The following is a 24,062-nucleotide window of genomic DNA, read 5'->3' as shown; positions in this document are numbered from 1 at the left end:
GATGCAATGCAGGGTTTGCTTTAAAGAGTCTAAAAGCAACTACAGTCTCTCTTAAAAATTCTGGACATAAGTGATGGACTGAGGCCAGGATCTCATTTTTAGTTTCTGTGGTTCAAAGTTTAGAACTCTTAGTTTGAACCAGATTTTTCCAGTCTTGGAACTACTGACATTGTGTGGGGATAAGGTGAGGGGGACACTCCTGTGCACTGTATGATGTTCAGCAGCATTCCTGGCTCTACCCACTATATGCTAGCAGCATCACCTCAGTTGTGACAAGCAAAATATTCATACATTTTGCTTTGGGGGCCAAATTGCTCCTAGTTAAGAACCACTGCTTTAAGCCCTGCTTTAGTAATAGTGATTTGGAACATGGTAACAAAAAGTAGTATGTGTATTTGTTACTCTAGAATATTTTGGGCTAAGTATCTGCTACAAAGTATTAGAACTAACTAATGTTGTTTTCAAAGAATACTGTATTGCAGGAAGCAATAAGTTTAATTGATACAAGGTTTGGCGCTCGAATAAGAAAGATCTAAATTTCAATCCTGGCTTCAGTACTTACTAATTGTAAAATCTTGGTCAAATTATTTAAACCTCAGAATATCAGTCATAAAGTAGGGATAATTATAGTACCTATTACAATGAGTTGTGATAATGAGATCAGATAATAAATAAAATGCTTAGCAATGTATGTCATGTAGTAAGCAACTAATCAATGCCAACTTAACATGATGAGAAAATGCCATGATAAGACTTAGTGGGAATAGAATGACACCAAACTATGCAGAATATGCATTTTAAAAACACACCTTTACATCTCACACACAGAAAAGAACCCTCTCAATACATTAAAAGCAATTATGTGAAAGTGTATTATATATACCTTTTTATTTCTTTATCTCTTTCTATCCTTATACAAAGGGCATGTATTTTTTTTATAATTGGGAAATCAAAAATTTAAATTATAAAGTATCATTAAAAATTTTAATCATATAGAAAAGCAATCAGATTTAACAAATGTCAGTATTTTGCTGTTTGATTTTAATATAGTGCATACATCCTTTCAATATAGATGCATATGTCCACAGTTCTTTTGTGTCTGAGCTTTTTAAAATTTTTTTTTGAGATGGAGTCTCACTCTGATGCGCAGACTGGAGTGCAGTGGTGGGATCTCAGCTCACTGCAACTTCCACCTCCCAGTTTCAAGCGATTCTCATCCCTCAGCCTCCTGAGTAGCTGGCACTACAGGCGTGTGCCACCATGCTCGGCTTATTTTTGTATTGTTAGTGATACAGGTTTTACCATGTTGGCCAAGCTGGTCTTGAACTCCTGACCTTAAGTGATCCTCCCACCTCGGCCTTGGATTACAGGCGTGAGACACCGCGCTTGGCTTGTTTTTAAGCTTTATAATATTTATTATATGTATAATTTTTAAAGTTGTTTTTCCCTATATTACTTTAAATTTTTCCCCAATTTTAGTATCAGACAAAAATCTGAGGGAAAAAAATGAATAGTTTAGATTGGGAGTTGGAAACTTCCTTAAAGGGCCAGATAATACATGTTTTGGGTTTATGAGCCACAGAGTCTCTGTTACTGCTGTTATGGTAGGTAAGAAAGCGGCCAGACAACCCTTAAGAGAATAAACATGGATATTTTCCAATAAAACTTTATTTGTAAAAATAGATGGCTGGCCCACACGCTGTAGTTTGCTGACCCCTGACTTACTTATTCATTTATTTTAAGAGACAAGATCTCACTCTGTCACCTAGGCTAGAGTGCAGTGATGCTATGACAGTCCACTACAGCCCAGAATTCCTGTGCTCAAGCAATCCTCCCACCTCAGCCTACCTAGTAGCTAGACCTACAGGTGTATACCACCACACCTGGATGATTTTTAAATTTTTTGTAGAGAAAGGGTCTCATTAAATTGTCTAGGCTGGTCTTGAACTCCTGGCCTCAAGCAGTCCTCTCACTCAGCCTCCCAAATTGGTGAGATTACAAGCTTGAGCCACCACACCCACAGCCTGAGCCCTCATTTAAATGATAGTTTTCAGTTAAGTTCTGCTACTGATGAAATGAACTAAGATTATATCATTTACAACCAAAGTAAGTCACTCACATTTTGTTCACAAAGAAGTTTTAGATCGTCTCTCTGAGGGGAACTCCCCACACCCCACTGTGTCTCTAAGTCATCAATCTGGTTTGGTGGATGGTGCATTATTGGACGAACATCACCAGCAGCAGTTGGATCTACAGTCAATTCTTTGACCCTATAAATACGTAAGAGGTATCTAAAGTTAAAAACACTCATGCAGAGGAACAAGAAAATACCAACCTATTCAATATACATGCAATTCAGTTAACATACTAAGATTGATGATGTCACCTTTATACGTAAAATTTATCTGAAATCTGTAGAAACACTTAAGTGGTTGTTTAGTTTTAGGAAATCTGCTTAGGTAACTTTATATAATTCATATTATATTAATTATATCAAATAGAATTATTGTGCAAATTAAATGAGAATTAACAAAGTATGTAGATTCAGTATTCAAAGAAAAAAACTTGTTAAGATTTAAAAAATTTTTAAAATTTTCAATTTTGCTTACTACTGGCTCATCAAAGTTGATGTTATTACAATTAAAATATATGAACAGAAAAATGTAAACAATAACAATTAGACCAATAAATGGATCACTGCCGAAACAAAACAAAAAAAACCCTGCAGATTTCTGGTAGTTATCATGCTCAATTAAAATAGCTACATGTAAAATAATTTTATTTATAATGTATAAAGACTGTAAGATTTTAAGTTTTATCATTTGAAAAGTGTTTACTCATTATATTTAAACTCACACATTTGGGAGAGGGTAAACTTTCCTTACTTTAAAAAAAAATTTTTTTTTTTCTTTCACCACTTGGCCAGGTTGGTCTAGAATTCTCAACCTCACGTGATCCACCAGCCTCCGCCTCCCAAAGTGCTGGGATTACATGTGTGAGCCACCACGCCAGGCCAAAAGAGGGTAAACTTTCTATGTCAAGAGGCTCCTTGCAGACAAGGAAACTTATAAGATCATACAGCATAAAGGCAATCTCTTCATTTTAAGCAAGATAATTTATCTTTTAACAATTCAATGGTAAGTATGGTAATTTTAATGGTAAGTATGCAAAAGTGACATCATCCTTAAAAATATGAGGGGGAAATAGGAAGCCTGAATTCTAAATCAACATTTTAAAGCAAACAAATTAATAAAAGACGTAAGAATGCAGATCATGCGGTACAACCACCACCTGCCAAATGAAATGAAAATGAAAACTAAAATGGCTCAGGACAAAAATAGCAAATGAAATGTTTATACAAAGCACAATTCAAAAGAAACTATAAAAAACATCTTATGTATAGAATGAAGTAGACCTGGTAACTGAAGGAGAAAAGTCGTCATATTCATAAGAAGGAGAGAGATCAGGGCGACTGCCACTACCCTGTGAGAAGGGAATGTCTGATGGACTAATTCCAAACTCCTTTACTCTGCAGCACCAAAACAGCAACAAATTAAAACAAAATGCTCTTGAAAGACAGCAATGCACATTGCACATTTTCATTTAGTATTCACTTTTGTTTAGAAAAGGATATTGATATTGTTGTGACAATGTATTTAGAATATTATTTTACAAATAACAAATTTTAAGAGGTTTTTGAACATCTTTGTTCTATTGATCCCCTGCTCTATAGTCCTAAGTCTTTCCTTTCTGGTTATTTTCCTCATTTCTCATAATCCTTCCTAGAAGTTTAACTAAATCACTTAAATCTGAAGTGCCCCCCTAACTACATGACCACTCAATCTAATTTCCTCATGTAGTCAGTACCATGACTATTTGTTTATTAGCATTCATGAGTCTTCAACATTTTTGCAGTCTTTTTCAAACAGGACACAAGGGAATTAAGTCCTAATGCCTTAAGGCATCCATTGTTTGTAATGAATTAACTTCTTTCCTATGCATCCAGAATGGTATTAGCTGTGAAATGTCCTTGGTATAACTGAGAAAATATTCGCTCTATTTTCAGCGGTTGGTGATTCAGATGAAGAACTCTGGTTGAGAACAGCCTTTAGCAATGAAATTTAAATTGCCTTTGCTAACATCTTCAATAGTTATATTTAACCAAATTATGACTTTTCTCACCCCATCTATGTAATTCCTTATGTCTCTTTTGGGCCAACCCTATTTCATACCAACATAAAATATTTATTAAGTACCTCCTATATGTCAGGTATTAGGATTAGTCATTTTTAGGCATTATATTATTTAGTCCTTCAACCATCTTTGATTTTATAGATGAGAAAAATGACTCAGAAGTAAAGTATCTTCTCTAAGGTCATTCACTGAGAATGTGGCATAACTGAGGTTAAAACCTAGCCCTGAGTACAAAGCCTATGTTATTTAAACACTTCAATATAATAACCATATTCTCTGATTTTCTTGTCATTTCTCTTAGGTTGAACTAAATGAAATTCCCTTCTTATAGGTCAAAAACAAGGTACAATACCTTCATATAAATCAAACTAATATATTTCCTCTACTAACAGTCTTTCTTTGACGTATTGATAATATCAACTGTCAAAGGTTCAATATTGGATTCATCTGCCCTTTATCCTTTAAAGTTTATTTACCACACATGCTGAAAAATCTAAATTTTTTTTTTTCCTTTTTGAGATAAGGTCTCACCATATCACCCAGGCTATACTGCAGTGGCTCAGTCATGGCTCACTGCAGCCTTGACCTCCTGCTCAAGTGATCCTCCCACCTCAGCTGGGACTACCACTGGCGTGTCACCACCCCTGGCTAATTTTTTATTTTTTTGTAGAGATGAGGTCTCGTTAGGTTGCTCAGGCTGGTCTCAAACTCCTGGACTCAAGTGATCCTCCTGCCTCGGCCTCCCAAAGTACTGGGATTACAAGCATGAGCTACAGCGTCTGGCCTGAAAAATCTGTATTTCTAATACAAACAATTATTTTCACTCCCACCCCATTTCTTATCTAAATCTTTTAATTTAGACACCCTATTAGCTTCATCCACACATTTTTTCCTCTATCCAAAGCCCTCTTGCCCAAGCCAGACTATACTACGTACAAGAATCATATTCTTCAAATATGTTACTAAAAACTCCTGATCACTCTAATCACTCTTCTACCCAAGACCCAATCACTCTAACCTCTTCCATTACCCAAAGATTAAGTATCTCTGCTTCAGGATAGAGGCCACTGTCTGTTTCTCATATATCCTATAAATTTTTTTTCCTTGGGACAACCATTCCTTCCACTCTGAAAGTTTTCCCCTGTACTCTCCTCTAAAATATCTCTAATTGTCTGGCTGGGTGCAGTGGCTTATGCTGTAATCCCAGCACTTTCGGCGGCTGAGGCGGGCAGATCACTTAAGGTCAGGAGTTCGAGACCAGCCTGGCCAACATGGTGAAACTCCATCTCTACTAAAAAATACAAAAAAATTAGCTGGGCATGGTGACGGGCGCCTGTAATCCCAGCTACTTGGGAGGCTGAGGCAGGAGAATCGCTTGAGCCCAGGAGTCAGAGGCTGCAGTGAGCTGAGATTGTGCCACTGCACTCCAGCCTGGGTGACATAGCAAGACTCCATCTTAAATAAATAAATAAATAAATAAATAATCTCTAATTGTCATCTGATGAACTAGACTTGTCAACTTAATCACTTAGCAGCAATGTGTACTGTTACAAACTATCCCACAATTCCCACATAAAACTTTCAAAGTATATGATTCTAATATAAGGATATGAAAAAACATTGCTTTCACATCTGTCTAACTGAATTTTTTAGACAGAACTGCTCACTAAAGTAGCAATAGGGATAACTATTCCTATTAATATATCCCAGGTACTGTGCTAAACATTTTACACAGATCACTTCTTTTAGTGCTCAAAAACAATCCTTTAAGATGGACATGGTCATTAACTGTCTATTCTAAAGATGAGGAAATAAAGACTGAGAGAGGTTAAGTAACTTTCCCGAGGCTTTGATACCATTAAGTAGTAAGGAAGTTATTAAACCTATTTTGTCCTGAGAAATAACACTTCAATCACTAAGCTATGTCTTAAATACAAAAAAAGTTTAAACACTTAAGAGAGAAATAGTTTCCTAAAAATACGGAAATTTTAAGGTAATGCCACCTACCCACCACCTCAAAGTATTGGCCTAAATAAAATACAGCAGATTTAGTATAAAGGAGGAATGAATTATTTTTGGCTGTTAAAAAAAAATGTATATTGACTCTTAAGGTCACAAAACCTTGGTTTTGAGTATCAAGGAAGGTTGAAAATCTTTATTCCTAGAGATTTGGAAATAAAATTGAAACAATTATGTGCCTGATATGGTTAGGCTTTCTGTCCCCACTCCAATCTCATCTTAAATTATAATTTTCATAATCTCCAAGTGTCAAGGGAGAGACCAGGTGGAGGTAACTGAATCATGGGGGCAACTTCCTCCAGGCTGTTCTCGTGTTAGTGAGTTCTCACAAGATCTAATGGTTTTATAGGAGACTCTTCCCCAGTTTGCTTGGCACTTCTCCTTCCTGCTGCCTTGTGAAGGTGCCTTGCTTCCCCTTCACCTTCCACCATGACTGTAAGTTTCCTGAGGCCTCTGTGGCCATGCTGAACTGTGAGTCAATTAAACCTTCATAAATTACCCAGTCTCGGGTATTCCTTTGTAGCAGTGTGAGAACGGATTAATACAGTGTCCCAGATGGTTAGTCATGTTGCAAGTGAGTTACACGATATAACAGTAGGTTAAAACATTTTACTTTGACCTAAGTGAACTAGAGGAACAGCTAGATATAGCATTTTCACAATATTAGGGAGGAATCTTTTGTAGTCTCAAATCTTAAGAAACAGAGGGTTTTGTTTGTTTTAATTCTACAACATGGCAAGAATCTACTACTCTAGGCTGTTCCTCATCTTTCTCAGTAATTATTCTGAAATAAAAAACATTTTAAATTAATGATAAAAATCCCATATGTCAAAAATGTTAATTACCAAATCAATTAAAACTAACACAATAAGGATTTGCAGCTAGGAACGCATAATTCAAACTTTAAAAGGGATTAAATTTACAAAATATAATAGTTCATACTTAGAAATGTAGTTCTATTACTTTTTTTTTTTTTTTTTAAGACAAGGTCTTGCTCTGTTGCCCAGGCTAGAGTGCAGTGGTGTAATTACAACTCACTGTAGACTCAACATTCCAGGTTCAAGCAATCCTCTCACCTCAGCCCCCCAAGTGGCTGGGACTACAGATGCACGCCACCACGCCAGGCTAATTTTTGTATTTTTTATAGAGACAGGGTTTTGCTATGTTGCCGAGGCTGGTCTCGAATTTCTGGGCTCAAGCAATCCACCCGCCTGGGTCACCAAAAGCACTGGGATTAAAGGTGTAAGCCACTGCGCCTGGCCCTGTGACATTTTTAAAGAAGTGATTATATTTTAATACCTTTTTACAAAAGCTCAATAGGTTGATACTGTCCAACAGTGTTTACTACCATTAAAAAAATCTCTTTAGAAACAAGATGCAAAAAAACCCAGGGGGTTATAATACCATTGTGTAATGTTCAAATACAGCTACCTATGTTACTCAGAAATAGATTCATAGTAAAATTATTTTTAAAAAGAGGAAAAAAAAAAAAAAAAACAAGAAAAGTATTCCACAGAAGTTAATCCATGAGTTACATCGGGGTAGAGATAAATGAATAAGGCATGTTATTCAGGATTTGTGAACAGGAAGGAGCACATGGGGAACCTTTTGGGGGGCCAATAATGCTCTATTTCCCAAACCAATGACAGGAGTTTTCACTTTATAAGTATCCATTATCCATTTAATTAATCACTTATACTTTAGGTACTTTTCTATATGCATAAGTATTTTACATTTTAATACAAGATTAAAAAATAACATTTCCATAGTGATTAAAACAAAGAAATAGGACAGATACTTTTATCCAGCAAAATTAAGAGAACTGCTATACTTGAATTAAGAGAACTGCTATACTAGAAATGGATTACAAAGAGGAATTTTGTCTCTAGGTTAAAATCACAAATTTAACATTTGAGAAGAGAAATTTAACACTAAACAGTCATTCAAAATAAGAGCAGTGGTAAATAAAGTCACTCAAGAGCAGTGGGAAAAAAAAATCTACGGATCAAATATAAATATGCCCATTATAATTCAAAGTTCCAAAGGCATTTCATGACTATACAGAATAAACTGCTTTAGTAGTCTATAAAGCATTCTGTCCTTCTATCTGTAATAACCCAGTTATAATGTTTATAATGTTTATAAGACTATTAATATGAACAACAAAATGTAACCCATATAGAACACCAGAAAGTGCCAGGCGGGGTGGCTCATGCCTGTAATCCTAGCACTTTGGGAGGCCGAGGCGGGTGGATCACCTGAGGTCAGGAGTTCGAGACCAGCCTAGCCAACATAGTGAAACACTGCCTCTACTAAAAATACAAAAATTAGCCGGGTATGATGGTCCCAGCTACCCAGGGGGCTGAGGCAGGAAAATCGCTTGAACCCAGGAAGTGGAGGTTGCAGTGAGCTGAGATCACACCACTGCACTCCAGCCTGAGTGACAGAATGAGACTCTGTGTAAAAAAAAAACCAAAACCAAAACCAAAACAAAAAAAAACACCAGAAAGAACTGTGCTATCACTTCTTACTCAAATCCTAGATTTCCCATATATAGCATTTAATATTATCAGGAATAATCTGCAACATATACCAAAACAATTCAAGAAATACAAACTGGCCCCTGACATTCATTTACTTCAGAGTCTTAATGTAATAAGAAGAATTTGCATGATTTAAATGCAGTAAAATATTACGAAATAGAACAGTGAAATGGAAACCTTGTTCTAGGATAAAAAGACCAACTTTACTAAAGTTATCAATCCCTTCCCAAATTACCCATTTCCATTTACTTTTAGAATTTGACAAAATGATTCTATAGTATCATCTTAAGTAATAATATGAAAAACATTTTTTTCTTGAAAATTGAAAGAACAATGTAGTAAGATTTACCCTATGAGATATTAATTTTTTTTTTTTTTTGAGACGGAGTCTGGCTCTGTCTCCCAGGCTGGAGTGCAGTGGTGCGATCTCGGCTCACTGTAAACTCCGCCTCCCAGGTTCAGGCCATTCTCCTGCCTCAGCCTCCCGAGTAGCTGGGACTACAGGCATCCCCCACCACGCCTGGCTAATTTTTTGTATTTTTAGTAGAGACGGGGTTTCACGGTGTTAGCCAGGATGGTCTTGATCTCCTGACCTCGTGATCCGCCTGCCTGGGCCTCCCAAAGTGCTGGGATTACAGGCGTGAGCCACCACATCAGGCAGATATTAAATTATACTATGTACTGCTGTACTCCCCTCAAATTTCAAAATGGAGAACTATCTCTCATACCTATTTGCATATCTTAATGTATTAAGAGTATTTTCACAGGATGCCATTCCTGGAGAGATTGTGGCAATCTACAGGAAAAAAAAATGCAAAGGTAAAGAAAATGTTATAAATGATCAAGACAATAATACTGACATACAGCTCATTTAGGTCTAATCTATCCATGGTTATTTAAAAATAAAGACATTAATGATATCTCAACTCCAAGATTATTTGTTATCATATCTATAATCAGATAAAGTCTAGTTAAAATACAAACTCTGAAGGCACCAGAAAACAATCAAACTCCAGCTGAAATGGAGGAGGTTAATACCTGGAAGGGAATAGTACTGACTGACCCCCACTCCACCTGACTTTTTTTTTTTAAACAGCTTTTTGACAGAGGGCAAGCTCTGCTGCTGTCACACAGGGCAACTAAAACTTGACTGAAAACTTGCAGTCTCTCTGGTTAAGAAATGAAAGGATATAGTTTGGGAGTGGAGCTCATAGCAGCTGGAAAAGTGAAGTTTGTCCCAGAAGGGAAAGTGCTACAGAGAGTGTGGTACTCTCCCTTCTAGGACAAACTTTTATATATAAACTGCCCAAATCCCTAGCTGATTCCAGACCTAGACATATACAAGGCAAACTATAAGCAACATAGCTAAATCTGAAAGGACTAAACAAAGCTTTCAATTCCAGTTGTTGCCCAGGGGAGATTAGAGTTTGGAGTAAGTTTAGTTAAATTTCTGCTATACAAAAAACCAATAACCTTCAGAAGAACATAACAGAATCCAGTCTCTATGTTCATTCATAACGCACATGATATAACCCCAAATTACCAAACATATGACCATAAAGAAAAGTGTGACCTATACTCAAAAAGAAGGAAAGAGAGAAAGAGAAAGCAAAACAGGAAATGAAAAAGAAAAAGAAAATCAAGAAAGACCAGCCCCCAAGAATACCTAGATGCTGGAATTATATAACTGCAATATAATCCTCTCTATCAGAGTGGCAGGGACCACATCTTAAATATCACCATATCACTCAAAATAGAAGGATTCAAATAATTGTCACTAACAAATACATTTTCCATAAATATTGTGTAGTTATTCCTTCAGGATTAAAACAAAACAAACAAAAAATAAACATAAACTTACCATGCAGGTACGAGAGTTTTCACCTATGAAAGAATCTCTTAACACCTGAGTGAGTTTACTTGCACGGAAAGGAGTATGAGGTTTATTTCTACCTAAGGCTCTGATGCACTCCTGAAAATTAAGAAAACAAGTCTCACAGATTAGTCTTTCTTATAAAGGGTAATCTTAATTAACATATTTTAAAAGGTCTCTTACGACAACTTTAACATTTAAGGTCTGATCAGTTGTGAAAATTCTACTAACAGTTTTATTTTTTTTTTTTGAGACAAAGTCTCACTCTGTCACCCAGGCTGGAGTGTGGTGGTGCAATCTTGGCTCACTACAACCTTTGTCTCCAGGCTTCAGGCGATTCTCCTACCCCAGCTTCCCAAGTAACTGGGATTACAGGCGCCTGCTACCACGACTGGCTGTGTTTTATTTTTAGTAGAGATGGGGTTTCACCATGTTGGCCAGGCTGGTATCAAACTCCTGACCTCAGGGGATCCACCCGCCTCGACCTCCCAAAGTGCTGGGATTACAGACGTGAGCCACTGCGCCTGGCCAACAGTTTTAAAGCATAGTGTAGATGTTCCCATAAATGCTTTCAAGAAAATAAAAAATGACAGCAAAAAAACCTACTTTATTCTTCCAAGAGATATTTCTGGAAACTATGACTAGTGTTTGAAAGTGACAGGCAGTAAAAAAAAAAAAAAAAAAAAAAGAAAGTGACAGGCAGTAGGATAACTGTAAAAAGTTAATTTCTTAACATGGCACTCCAAAAGAAAAAAACACAGAATGCCTTATTTTAGTCTTTCCAACCTTTGCTTTTCTTCTCAAGGAAAAGATGTAATAACCTGGCCTAACATTTTGAAAGCCATTCCACGTTTTTCTGAGAAACTGTTTCTTAGCTCAATTCAGTGGTTTGTTGCCCTCCTCCTAGAAAATATGACTAATTAAGACCCTCTGGGCCGGGCGCGGTGGCTCACGCCTATAATCCCAGCACTTCGGAAGGCTGAGGTGGGTAGATCACAAGGTCAGAAGTTTGAGACCAGCCTAGCCAACGTGGTGAAACCCCGTATCTACTAAAAATACAAAAATTAGCTGGGTGTGGTGGTACGTGCCTGTAATCCCAGCTCCTGGAGAGGCTGAGGCAGGAGAATGGCTTGAACCCAGGAGGTGGAGGTTGCAGTGAGCCGAGATTGTGCCACTGCACTCCAGCCTGGGCGACACAGCAAGATCAGTCTCAAAAAAAAAAAAAAAAACCCTCTGGAGTCAACCTATGGAGCCCCAGAACTGACTTACTAACTCACATATCCTTTATCCCATCTAAAAAGAATAAAGAATATGTGCAAGGAAAAAATCTGGGTATAATAAAATCACACTATAAATTGTAAGCATTTGAATTTTGAAAACCTCTTTTTATTAGGTAAAACAAGTACTATTATTTTGCAACTGAGTAAAGAAAATTAAAGTCAAAAGTAAAAGACCTTTCATGATAAAATACATTTTATTTACCTTGAGTGCTAAAAGGCTTTTATTAATTTCAGCACCTTCAAGCCTAGTTTGCCTGTCCGCACTGGAAGTATCAGCTCCTCTTTCATTTCCAGCCAAATCAATGAGAGAAAATTTGCCATGTAGTTTTCCTTTCCTTCTAAGAATAATCTGAAACACTGCATGGCTCCGAGATGAATGTGCATTTGCAGATGTTTGACCGGATGTTCTACAATGTGATTAAGGACATCTTGATACATAAAAACTTCAATTTACATGTTCAAACCACATTATTTTCATTTAAAACAATGGCAACAACAAACACCGATTTAGCTAGTTTTCATCTTTTAAATACAGATGAGACACTGAGTTATAACACTTAAATAGAACCAGATTCATACAATTTAACCTGGCATACTTCTAATATATTTGTAATGTATTAGAATTATAATGTAGTATCAATATAATAATTGTCACTCACATTTACATGTAACACAAGTTTTTATGAACAATGATTTTTACTTCCAAGATGTATTGATAGATAACATCCTCGTTTTGTTATGCTATACCCAAAGTTTCTAAAACTGAAGTTTCCTTTCTTAATCAAAATGAGACTTACCTGCAACTGTTGCCTATGTCAATGAGTTTCAGTACATCTTCAACACATTTGACCTCCCGTTCCTGTAATCCCACCACTTGAACCTGCTGTTTTCCATCTTCTAGAACTCTTAATTTTGTTTTCCTGTTTAGCAAGTCAAACACCTATGAAAAACCATATTCAAATTAGAAAACTAGCTTTAAAGTAAAAAACAGGCTAGGCACAATGGCTCACGCCTGTAATCCCAGCATTTTGGGAGGCTGAGACAGGAGGATGGCTTGAGCTCAGGAGTTCAAAACCAGCCTAGGCAACACAGTGAGACCTTGTCTCTGCTAAAAATAAAAAAAATTAGCTGGGGATGGTGGTGCATGCCTATAGTCGCAGCTACTAGGAAAGCTGAGGCGGGAAGCTCACTTGAGCTCAGGAGCTTGAAACTACAGTTAGCTGTGATCATACCACTGCACTCCAGCATGGGTGACAGAGTGAGATTCTGTGGCAATTAAAATATCAGTTCTATAAAAATGAGTCACCCAGAGTTTAAGAATTATTTCAAAGATTAAAATAATAATTAGAATAAGAATTCTCAACATTGAAGTTGAAAAGTTTCAAAGGACTTTTTAAAAAAATCTCATAACATAAATTCTAATATACAAGTTCTAAATACACATAAATTATGGTGGTAAACGCTGCACAACAATGTGAATGTATTTAATGCCACTGAACTTAAAAATGGTTAAAATGGCAAATGTTATGTTATATATATATTTAAAAAAATTAAAATTAAAAAAGTTCCCACTTACCTTTCCACTGTAAATTTCAAAGAAGGTTGCATATACTTGAAGTTCTAGCTTCTTATAGTTTGGCTTCTTTAGCATTAAAAAGACATCTCGAGCTGTCAAAAATTTCATATACAGAAAATTGAGATCCAACAAATATTTTTAAAAAGCAACTCAAAGTTTCTATTTCTAGAGGAATCAGTTAATCTTTACCTAGGATAACAGTATCAATAATAAAAATGAGAAATAAAGTGAATATTAATTTTACAAAAAGTAGTATTAATAGAAGCTATTCTTTCATATTCCATAAAAGGGTGCTACTTTTATTTTTATATATTAATATTTATTTTTATAAATAGCATAAAATTACAGGTGGTCATAATGAGGTTATTCTCATACCGTAGCTAGTAGCTTTTTACAGTTCAGAAATTCAACAATTGAGACTAATCTCCAACAATGTGCTAGAATACACTGACAAATATAATCAAGATTTCTGCCCCCTCAAAATCAATCTTACAGTTCTTTTTTTTTTTTTTTTTGAGATGGGGTCTTGGTCTGCTGCCCAGGCTGAAGTGTAGTGGCATGATCTTGGCTCACTGCAACCTCTGCTTCCTGGGTTCAAACAATCAAACGATTCTTCTGCCTCAGCCTCCCAAGTAGCTGGGATTACAGGCGCCCGCCACCACGCCTGGCTAAGTTTTTTTTTGTATTTTTAGTAGAGATGGGGTTTCACCATGTTGGCCAGGCTGGTCTCGAGCTCCTGACCTCAAGTGCTCCACCCACCTTGGCCTCCCAAAGTGCAGGGATTACAGGCGTGAACCACCACGCCCAGCCTACAGTTCTTTTCTTCTTAAGAAAAAAAAAAAAAAAATCTTGTGAATATATAATCTTATAGTTCTTTTCAAGCAATCTAATAACCTATAATTGACATAATAGACAGTCAATATAGCATTATAGTTGCTGAACAATATTTTAAAGCCTTATTTCAAAGTTACCTGAATAATACCGCAGAAGAATATTCCAAATTATATGGAAAAAGGACAGTTACCTGCTAATGCATAAATTCCTTTAGAACAATCTTGGTTCTTTCCTGAAAAGTCACCACCCATAGTCTGTATTTTAGAAAGAAAATAAAGAACAGACATTACTCAGGAATAACTCTTAAGAATTTAGGTTGCAGAATTAAGTTGTAAGGAAAAGAAACTGTAGCTTCATACCAGAATGTAACCTTAATAAATTACTTACATGAGTTTTTCCACTTCCAGTCTGCCCATAAGCAAAGCATGTAGCCATTCCCCTTTCAAATATAGTTTCCACTAGTGGTCTAGCAGTAAACCTTAAAAATAAAATGCATCAGCCAGAATGTGTCACCAATATTTTGATGAATAAAAGTAATGCTGAGTAATACAAAGTATTTTATTAATAAATAAAACTTAATAGCAAGATTCTACACAAATCTTTGTTAAAAATTTTAAATAATAATATCGAAGAGTTGATTTAAGGATTTTAAATATCATATGCTAAAATTACTTAAAGCTACTTAAAGCATAATTTCAAGCAATATTTCCATAAGAAATAATGGTCACAATAAGGCATATGCAATAAAAACAAACAAAAAGTATTATAACTTCAACAGAAACAGAATAAACAAGAATGGTAATCTCAATTTTAAAAATAGAGGAAAAAAACTGAAAAAATATTATCTTTACACCATTTAAATAAATAGAAATATGATGATTACCTTGAATTTAGACAAGTAATTTATACTTAGGCGAAAAGAACATAAATTGTGCTTATAGGACAATGAATTCTATTAATAAGTTGACAGTCTCAATTTAGGAAAAGGATACCTAAATATTACGGTTTGAATTATACTTCTTTTTTTTTTTTTTTTTTTGAGACGAAGTCTCGCTTTTGTCCCCCAGGCTGGAGTGCAAATGGCATGATCTCAGCTCACTGCAACCTCCGCCTCTCAGGTTCAGGTGATTCTCCTGCCGCAACCTCCCGAGTAGCTGGGATTACAGGCACCTGCCACCACGCCCGGCTAATTTTTGTATTTTTAGTAGAGACGTGGTTTCACCACATTGGTCAGGCTGGTCTCAAACTCCTGACCTCAGGCGATCTGCCCGCCTTGGCCTCCCAAAGTGCTGGGATTACAGGCATGAGCCACCGCACCCGGCCTTGAATTATATTTCAAATGTATTGGTATAACCCACTGCTAGAGTTAAAATAAAAAGGTGGGAAGGTGTAAGAAGTACTTTTCCCCTGAGCAGTAAACTAAAAAGTATGATGGAGGCCAGGCGTGGTGGCTCATGCCTGTAATCCCAACACTTTGGGAGGCTGAGGTGGGTGGATCACTTGAGGTCAGGAGTTCGAGACCAGCCTGACCAACATGGTGAAACCCCGTCTCTACTAAAAATACAAAATTAGCTGAGCATGGTAGCACATGCCTGTAATCCCAGCTACTCAGGAGGCTGAGGCAGGAGAATCCCTTGAACTGGGAGGCGGAGGTTGCAGTGAGCCGAGATCACGCCACTGCACTCTATCCTGGGTGACAAGAGCAAAACTCAGCCTCAAAAAAAGAAAAAAAAAAAAGATGGAAAATAGATCTACAAGTAGAACATTTTATATAACTGCTGTCTTTGTTTTGTTTTGTAAAAGGCAAAACTGAAGAAAGTACAGACCAAAAGGAGCAGGAAAAAGTTCTGGTCAACCAAAACTAGGGATAAGCCTGCTAAGTAGCTAGATCAAACCTCCACCTCCCAACCCTACCCACAAAAAAACATGTAACTCCTCAATCCATAATAGTTAAGTATAAGAGATAGAAGAGAAGGATAAATATTGATAAAGTTAAGAAACATAAATACAGGGTAAAAAGACAATGTTTACTAAATCATACACACAGAAACATGCCTATATTTGTAATAATTTCTTAAAACTATTATAAAAGTCAAACTTATATTTTATGAGGCAGGAGTAGAAAGAGGGAATGAAAAGGAAGAGTGGACTCTTCAGAAAGCTAAAAAAAAATTCTACAATTAACAATTATGATTCCCCTTTAAACATATGCTTCACAAATATCTCTATCTAGTATTCATATGTTCTTTAATTTGATCCTTTTTTTTTTTTTTTACAACTGACTACCCAGGACACTTGGTGAAGACAAAAGGAGTTGGTCTCAAAAGTATTTCCTTTGTAACACCTTCAATTCTTAGTCTCATTAACTCTAATTTTCTCCTTTCTAGGCATTTTTATGAAAAAGGGCAATCAGATATAGCATTCAAGCAATTACAAAGACAGTAATATTCCTAGATAAACCAAAATAACAATACTGCTAAAACTGATGTTATAATTATTAGAAATGAATGTTTGCAAACTTATGTATGAAAATCTAAATCTGGCATAAAAATTTGACATACTAATGTATAACACAGATAAATTTGAATTATTTATAAGTTGAATACAGAAAACATACAAGAATCTCATGTACTAAAACTATCTCCAAGCTTAAAGATGACAAATTTAAATACAAGTACGGAACTTTTTCGCCTGAAGTGATAATACATACTAAATACAGATTTAGACAAATTAATAATTTACTGATAACAGGTATTTTGGCGAGGCTTAACAGTGGCTCATGCCTGTAATCCCAGCACTTTGGGAGGCCAAGGCGGGCAGATAACTTGAGCTCAGCAGTCTGAGGTTAGCCTGGGCAACATGGCGAAACCTCAACTCTACAAAAAGTACAAAAATTAGCTGGGTGTGGTGGTGCATGCCTGTGGTCCCAGCTACTCAGGAGGCTGAGATGGAAGGATCACCTGAGCCTGGGAGGTTGAGGCTGCAGTGAGCTGTGATCGTGCCACTGTACTCCAGCCTGGGCAACAGAGCAAGACCATGCCTCAAACAAACATTTCAAGTTTCTTTATTAGTACAGAGATTAAAAGGTAAAAATTAAAAGTCCTCTTCTCATCATATCCTATTCCTAGAGGTTATGTTAACATTTTCCGGAAATTTATCCATATACATGGTTTGTGTGATATACATATATATGTATATATATGTGTAATAAGCTAATTAGCAAATAGCAATGGACACTGATTTTGGGGAGCATTACAGAGAACAAGTGTTAATATTCATTATAGCATTTATTATATTCTCTTTGTTTAAACTCAGAATAAAATAGCATATTGTACCTCTTAAGAAATATCCCACAATCAATGTAAATTTCAAGGTGCTGATGACCACATGGCATAAGAACAAAATTCTGATTTAAAATGAATTTACCTACCTGTAAACCATTTCATTAGGAGCTGAGTCATCAAAGGCATAATCAAAACGAAATGTTTGGTTTTCTAGGTACCTTGTTAAATCTACTTTTTGTTTTGGTTCATGTACCATCACAACATCTTTACTAGGAATTGTGATTACATCAAGATCTTTCATTTGAGTTTCTAAAAGAATAAATGAAAATCAATGCCCAATAATTTTCACAGCATGAGTTCATGTACAAAATTATTTTTAGTAAGAACTAAGACACAAGTAGTAAGTTCTGTACATATAAAGATAATATCCCATAAATATGCAACGCACTAAGACAAAATATTTCAACAGCAAAGTAAAAACAAAATCAAGATTTCTGTGAAGCAAGACTCGGAATGGCAATGATTCAGAGCAATAACAAATGACAAGTTTAGCCATTTAGCCATAGAAATCTGCATAATGGTTACATACAAATCAAAGGAAATGATTTACATTTTTCCCAAACCAATTTGATTTGCCATTATAAAAATACATTACAAATAAGATAAAATCAATCTTTTATTAGAGCTCATTAAGTGCCATACCTTTTTTATTGAGTGGTCGTTTTCTTACACACACACATATCCTATGTTCATCAATCTAGAAATAAAAAGTATTTTATTTTAGTGATTATCAGTGTCGTGTAAAACACTAAAACATAAATTATGTAATATTTCCTCCAGGGGTTTTAGAAATTTATACATAGCATAAATGATAGGTAAGCTTAAAAAACAAATTAGCTTTGTACAAATTTTAATGGTTGTCAGATATAATTACTTCTAAAATTCTGAGTGTAGTGGAAACTTGCTTATTTTGTTATTTGGAAAATCATCACCTTAGAAAATAATTCTGTAGAGGCTACTGCTATTGTTAGTAGCATTAAGTTCACATTAAGAAGCTGTGAGGAGGCCGGGCATGGTGGCTCATTCCTATAATCCCAGCACTTTGGGAGGCTAAGGTGGGCAGATCACCTGAGGTCAGGAGTTTGAGACTAGCCTGGCCAACATGAAGAAACCCCATCTCTACTAAAAATAGAAAAATTAGCTGGGAGTGGTGGTGCATGCCTGTAGTCCCAGCTACTCGGGAGTCTGACGTGGGAGAATCACTTGAACCTAGGAGGCGGAGGTTGCAGTGGGCCGAGATTATGCCGCTACCCACCAGCGTGGGCAACAGTGAGACTCCATCTCTGGACCAAAAAAAAAAAAAAGAAGCTGTGATGCCAGGCACAGTGGGTAATCCTAGCACTTTGGGAGGCTAAGGTGGGTGGATCACTTGAGGTCAGGAGTTCAAGATCAGCCTGGCCAACATGGTAAAACTCTGTTTCTACTAAAAATATAAAAACTAGCTGGGCATGGTGGTGCATGCCTGTAATTCCAGCTACTCAGGTGGTTGAGGCACGAGAATTGCCTGAACCCCAGAGATGGAGGTTGCAGTGAGCCGAGATCCTGCCACTCCACTTCAGCCTGGGCAACAGCCTGGGCAACAGAGAAGACTCTGTCTCAAAAAAAAAAAAAAAAAAAGCTGTATTATCCACTTCAAGATATGCTATAGACAACAAAAGTTTAACATTTCTATTCTACTAAGTGACATATGTTCATAGGTTGATGATAGGGAAAGTTGCTAGCAAAGATAACTACTGGCAAGAAACAGGATTCTCAGATGATTACTGAGCCAAATAATTTGAACTATTTTATAAATATGCCAATTCTTATGCATAGGTATTTTTTATAAAAATTTTGTTCCCAATACATGCCTCATTTTAATAATAATTAACATAAAACAAGGATTAGCACAGTATGGCCTGTGGGCCTAATTTAGCTACTACCTGCTTCTGCAAAATTTTACTGACACACATTGATGAAACAAATGTCATACCCATCATTTATGTATTGTCTATGGCTGCTTTTACAATACAATGACAGAGTTCAGTAGTTGTGACAAAGACCATATAGCTCCAAAGCCAAAGACCCTTGTAGAAAATGTTTGCCAACTCCTGTCCTAAAGGGTGAGCTCCAATGCAGTAAGTGAAACACACGAAGGAATAGTAAGGCCTAAAATATGTGGGATACAAGTATTATCAACAATTCTATTCAATTCTATATAATACATCTATCTAACACAAATGTCTTTTTTGTAACTAACACATTCTGTATATGCTATGTCAGATGGATTATTTTTTATAAGTACAAATTAGTTATAAAAGCATTCCTGGCTGGGCGTGGTGGCTCATGCCTGTAATCCCAGGCGTGATTACAGGCCTCCCATTTTGGGAGGCCAAGGCAGGTGGATCACCTCAGGTCAGGAGTTCGAGACCAGCCTGACCAAAAAGGTGAAACCCCGTTTCTACTAAAAATACAAAAATTAGCCAGGCGTGGTGGCAGGCACCTGTAGTCCCAGCTACTTGGGAGGCTGAGACAGGAGAATCGCTTGAACTGGGAGGCAGAGATCACACCACTGCACTCCAGCCTGGGCGATGGAGCAAGACTCCGTCTCAAAAAAAAAAAAAAAAAAAAAAAAAAAAAAGGGCACTCCCTATCCAATGAATTCTCATTCATCAACAGCAAAGGAGTTGAGTCGTAAGAGCAGAGGATCTTTTCCAGTTCTAGATTTCTAGTCCACTGCAGCCCTCAACAACCATCACTTATTGTTAAAAGCCAGAGTAACATTTAAAACTAACAAATTACCAACAGTAAATTAGAAATGATGGTGGGATCTACAGCCCGAGACAAAGATAAGCTTGGAACTGAGATCAAAGTATAACTCACAGTCAGAAAGGAAAGTGAGTCTTACTGCTATCACTCCTTTAAGTGTTGCTTTGCCCTTCGAAAGACAGGGAGGTTTTGCTTTGAGAAGGACATCTCTATAGGGAGCATATCTCATATACCAAATTATGGAAAATGAGCGTTAATGTGGATAATTTCTTGATTTTCTTCTTAAAATATGGGGAATGAGCACCCATAAGGAAAGGAAAAACTACATAGCTGAACACAATATGAATTTAGCAAGTGTCAAACACATGTTTTTATTTGAAGCATAAAAAGTTCCAGAATAATGGTTTACAAAGAATCTTACAGGATCTGCTGTTGTTAATGGTCTATAATCCAAACTTCCTCTAAAGTCTCTGATCATACACATAATTTCATAATTTGGGTTTGTAGCATCAACGTCCTATTAGAAGACAGAGAGAATTCACCATTATAAATATAATAATGTATTTGTTGCATTTATATTTGGTTTGAAAATTAAAATTAAGTTGTGCCATTTGTCATAACCAAGCCTAAACTCAAACTGACGATATTATATAATTTAATAGTTGTGGTTTCATAATAAGCTCTGAACCACTTTGTGTTTGTAAAATTGTGTTTTACAAACACAATTCTCTTAGTCTGTATGCATTCTGTTAACTCCAAATTAAAGACTCTTCACTGAAGTTACCGTTTACCTATTTCAAAAATCCATCTGTTATACATATACCTTAATTATCCTGTTAAAATGGAGCAACAGAGAAATAATGCTCATGTTAACCACTGGCAAATAACTCTAGAAAAGCTGAAATTCTAGGAAAATTCATTTAATCAGATTCATCTTCTAATTTAATCCAGTGTTTCAGCAAAGTATAAATATAGATTCATTTGTCTTCATTTTCTATTTTTGCTGACCCTCTAAAAAATACTAAGTAATGACAAAACTGCCCCAAATCAACAGAACATAGAACTTAAAGGAATCAGAAGCCAGGATCACTTAAAAAAAACTTTAAAATTCAAATTTTTGAATGCCAACTACAACTTATTTGGCTTCAAAACAGAAAATTCAGATTAAGATACAAATAGCAATAGTCAACAGCCTCTCCTAGCCTTAACAATAAATTATTAATCATTCTAAGACGTCGCATTTTTTATACATCATATTCAGATTTGTTTTGAATGCAACTAAATTACAAACTGTTACTGAAACTTACTTTCAATTAACCTTCTTCTAGGAAATAATACCACCTATGTCAACTAAGAAGCAGACTGTGAAGTGAGAATTAAGAGATCACAGAGAGATGTGTAAGTATTATGAAGTACCCACAGGAAACACCAGGTGGCATCTATGCTGAGTATTAGTAGATAATGTTTTATAATTCATTTCAAAACCCAACTGGTCATTTTCAGGTCACTTTCAGATAAAAGCTGATTCATTCAGGTTGGATATAATACTAGGTCCAGAATTCCACAATACAACATCTGAACTGGTAGTTTAACATGATTAAGGGCATTTGAACATACTATTAAATAAATTATCTTGATGTTTTATTAGAGAAAAGTAATTCTGAAAATGTAATAGATGCCATACAAGCACAATGGTGCAGTTATGTATAATAACAAAATGTCTAATATGTAAAGACCTGTAGAAGGGTAAAAGACCAGTTCTCTATGCAATTTTCCCACTGCTATTAAACAGTCTTGCTACCATCTGAAGGGACCCTGAGGGGGACACAATAGAGATCCACTCTTCATATGTGACATAAATCAAAACCCAAGGAATTTCTCCCCTTTCACTAAGACATGTGAACTTACTAACCATAGAAAAACAATAATAAAATTTATAGTTTAATCATGCACTTTAACTGGATATTTTTCCCAATGTATTTTTAGGTCTTTTTAAAATAAAAATTCTTAAATGTTATACCATACACATTAGAATTCTGTAACACAATGGCTTTTTCTTAATGGAACAAATTTTAGCGTTAACACATATCCATAAAACATGAAAAGAACAATGCAGTAAAAATGTGTTACGGTAACTTATTTTCACAAGAGTTTATATTATTCCTCAATATCAATTTAAGGAATTCTTAAAATTCTCCAAAAAATGCCTTTATTTTTTTCACATCAATCGCCTTCACTGATATAATCTAATCTCTGGTTGGTACATAAACAAAATATATGTTTATGTTACGAACCTGGGCTCTTTTTTCTCTAAGTTCTTGCTGTTGCAATCTCCTTTTCTCTCGTTTTTCTTGCAGTTTTTCTACTTCTTTCACACAATTAGATTTTCTACGTGCTGAAAAGAAAAGATGAGCTGTAGAAGTATAGTTTTCTTTTTTAGAGTACTAATATTAAATTTTTTTTTATGTATAACTTCACCACACACACATAAAAGGTACACAGTGACAAAGCATGCCTATAACAACTATGTGAGCTTTACTTAATGAGCTGCTTTACCAAAACTAAAATAGGACAATGTACAGATGAGAGTCCAGAAAAATGACTCAAACATATTGATACATGTCATCTCTTGGTTTAGAAACACAGATTTTTGAATTCAGAGAATCAAGGAGCACAACACTTTCTTCTTCTGTAACATCTGACAAATTATCATCTGCCCAGAATTTTAAACTCAAACTGAAACATTGCTATAATTTCACAAAAAAATTTTTGCTCCAAAATGTATTTTTAAAAACCCAATTAACAGACTAAACTAATAAAAAGAAGTTAAATTTTCCATAGTGGTAAAATGAAATCTGTAATCAAGCTTGTATTGAGTGTTTACTCTTTGAGGACTTAAAAGGATGACCAAGAGAGAATACATGTATTCCTAAAATGACTAAATCCTTGATACATAATTTACATACAAGGGGGTCCAAATTCCTTTTTTGCAGCTTGAACTGGAGATATATCTGAAACACTACCATTCTGTTGTGCGGAGGAAGACTGTTCAGGAAATTGACTGGGCCGTGCACGTGCTGAACCAACCACTGTAAGTAAAAAAAAAAAAATTTAAATTCAGGATAGAAAATTAGTAAAAGCTAACCTTAGTAAAAGGAAGAGAGAGCCCCCAAAACCTGATACTTAAAAGTTATATTAGTAAGTTGCCAGGTTTTCTATTTATGTATGTAAAATATAATATAGTTTATAATAATTCTGTTCAATAAACTGACATAAGCTAAAAGAGGCTTTCAAAGTAATATGTGCAGACTTAGCTTTCACCAGCGTAATTTTAGCTACAAAATTCAATCTAAGTAATTTACATAAAAACCAAAGCCAAGCTTGATTTTTAATAATCCTTTAAAATATATATGTGAAGAAAACAAAATAGATACGTATATATAAACCACTCCATGTCTTAAAACTTTAAACTGCAAAGAAATCCTCCTAAAATACATGTGTAAAATATAATTTTTTTTTTTTTTTTTTTTGAGATGGAGTCTCGCTCTGTCGCCCAGGTTGGAGTGCAGTGGTGCAATCTCGGCTCACTGCAACCTCCGCCTCCTGGGTTCAAGTGACCTCCTGCCTTAGCCTCCTCAGTAGCTGAGACTA

At 35.7% G+C, this 24,062-nt stretch overlaps 1 protein-coding gene across 4 annotated transcripts in view; it reads right to left on the bottom strand.

Annotated features, from left to right (window-relative positions):
• The window catches only part of KIF2A (kinesin family member 2A), an 81,007-nt gene that overhangs the window by 10,313 nt on the left and 46,632 nt on the right, over positions 1-24,062 (bottom strand). Inside the window, exons 5-18 of one of the 4 annotated variants that reach the window (XM_032145216.2) lie at positions 23,378-23,500; positions 22,706-22,806; positions 20,833-20,928; positions 18,306-18,360; positions 17,750-17,912; positions 14,707-14,797; positions 14,510-14,573; positions 13,486-13,577; positions 12,707-12,849; positions 12,112-12,316; positions 10,618-10,728; positions 9,485-9,552; positions 3,416-3,529; positions 2,120-2,270 (exon numbers count right to left, since the gene is read on the bottom strand). In XM_032145216.2, coding sequence (XP_032001107.1) covers positions 2,120-2,270; positions 3,416-3,529; positions 9,485-9,552; positions 10,618-10,728; positions 12,112-12,316; positions 12,707-12,849; positions 13,486-13,577; positions 14,510-14,573; positions 14,707-14,797; positions 17,750-17,912; positions 18,306-18,360; positions 20,833-20,928; positions 22,706-22,806; positions 23,378-23,500 — 1,577 coding nt within the window. The remainder of the gene's footprint in view (positions 1-2,119; positions 2,271-3,415; positions 3,530-9,484; positions 9,553-10,617; positions 10,729-12,111; positions 12,317-12,706; positions 12,850-13,485; positions 13,578-14,509; positions 14,574-14,706; positions 14,798-17,749; positions 17,913-18,305; positions 18,361-20,832; positions 20,929-22,705; positions 22,807-23,377; positions 23,501-24,062) is intronic. The other 3 variants (XM_032145217.2, XM_032145218.2, XM_032145219.2) reach the window with 3 other exon arrangements.

Source organism: Hylobates moloch, unplaced genomic scaffold (genome assembly GCF_009828535.3).
Source record: "Hylobates moloch isolate HMO894 unplaced genomic scaffold, HMol_V3 SCAFFOLD_23, whole genome shotgun sequence".
NCBI lineage: Eukaryota > Metazoa > Chordata > Mammalia > Primates > Hylobatidae > Hylobates > Hylobates moloch.
Note: the sequence above shows the minus strand (reverse complement) of the source record. Positions and strands in the feature narration are given on the sequence as shown.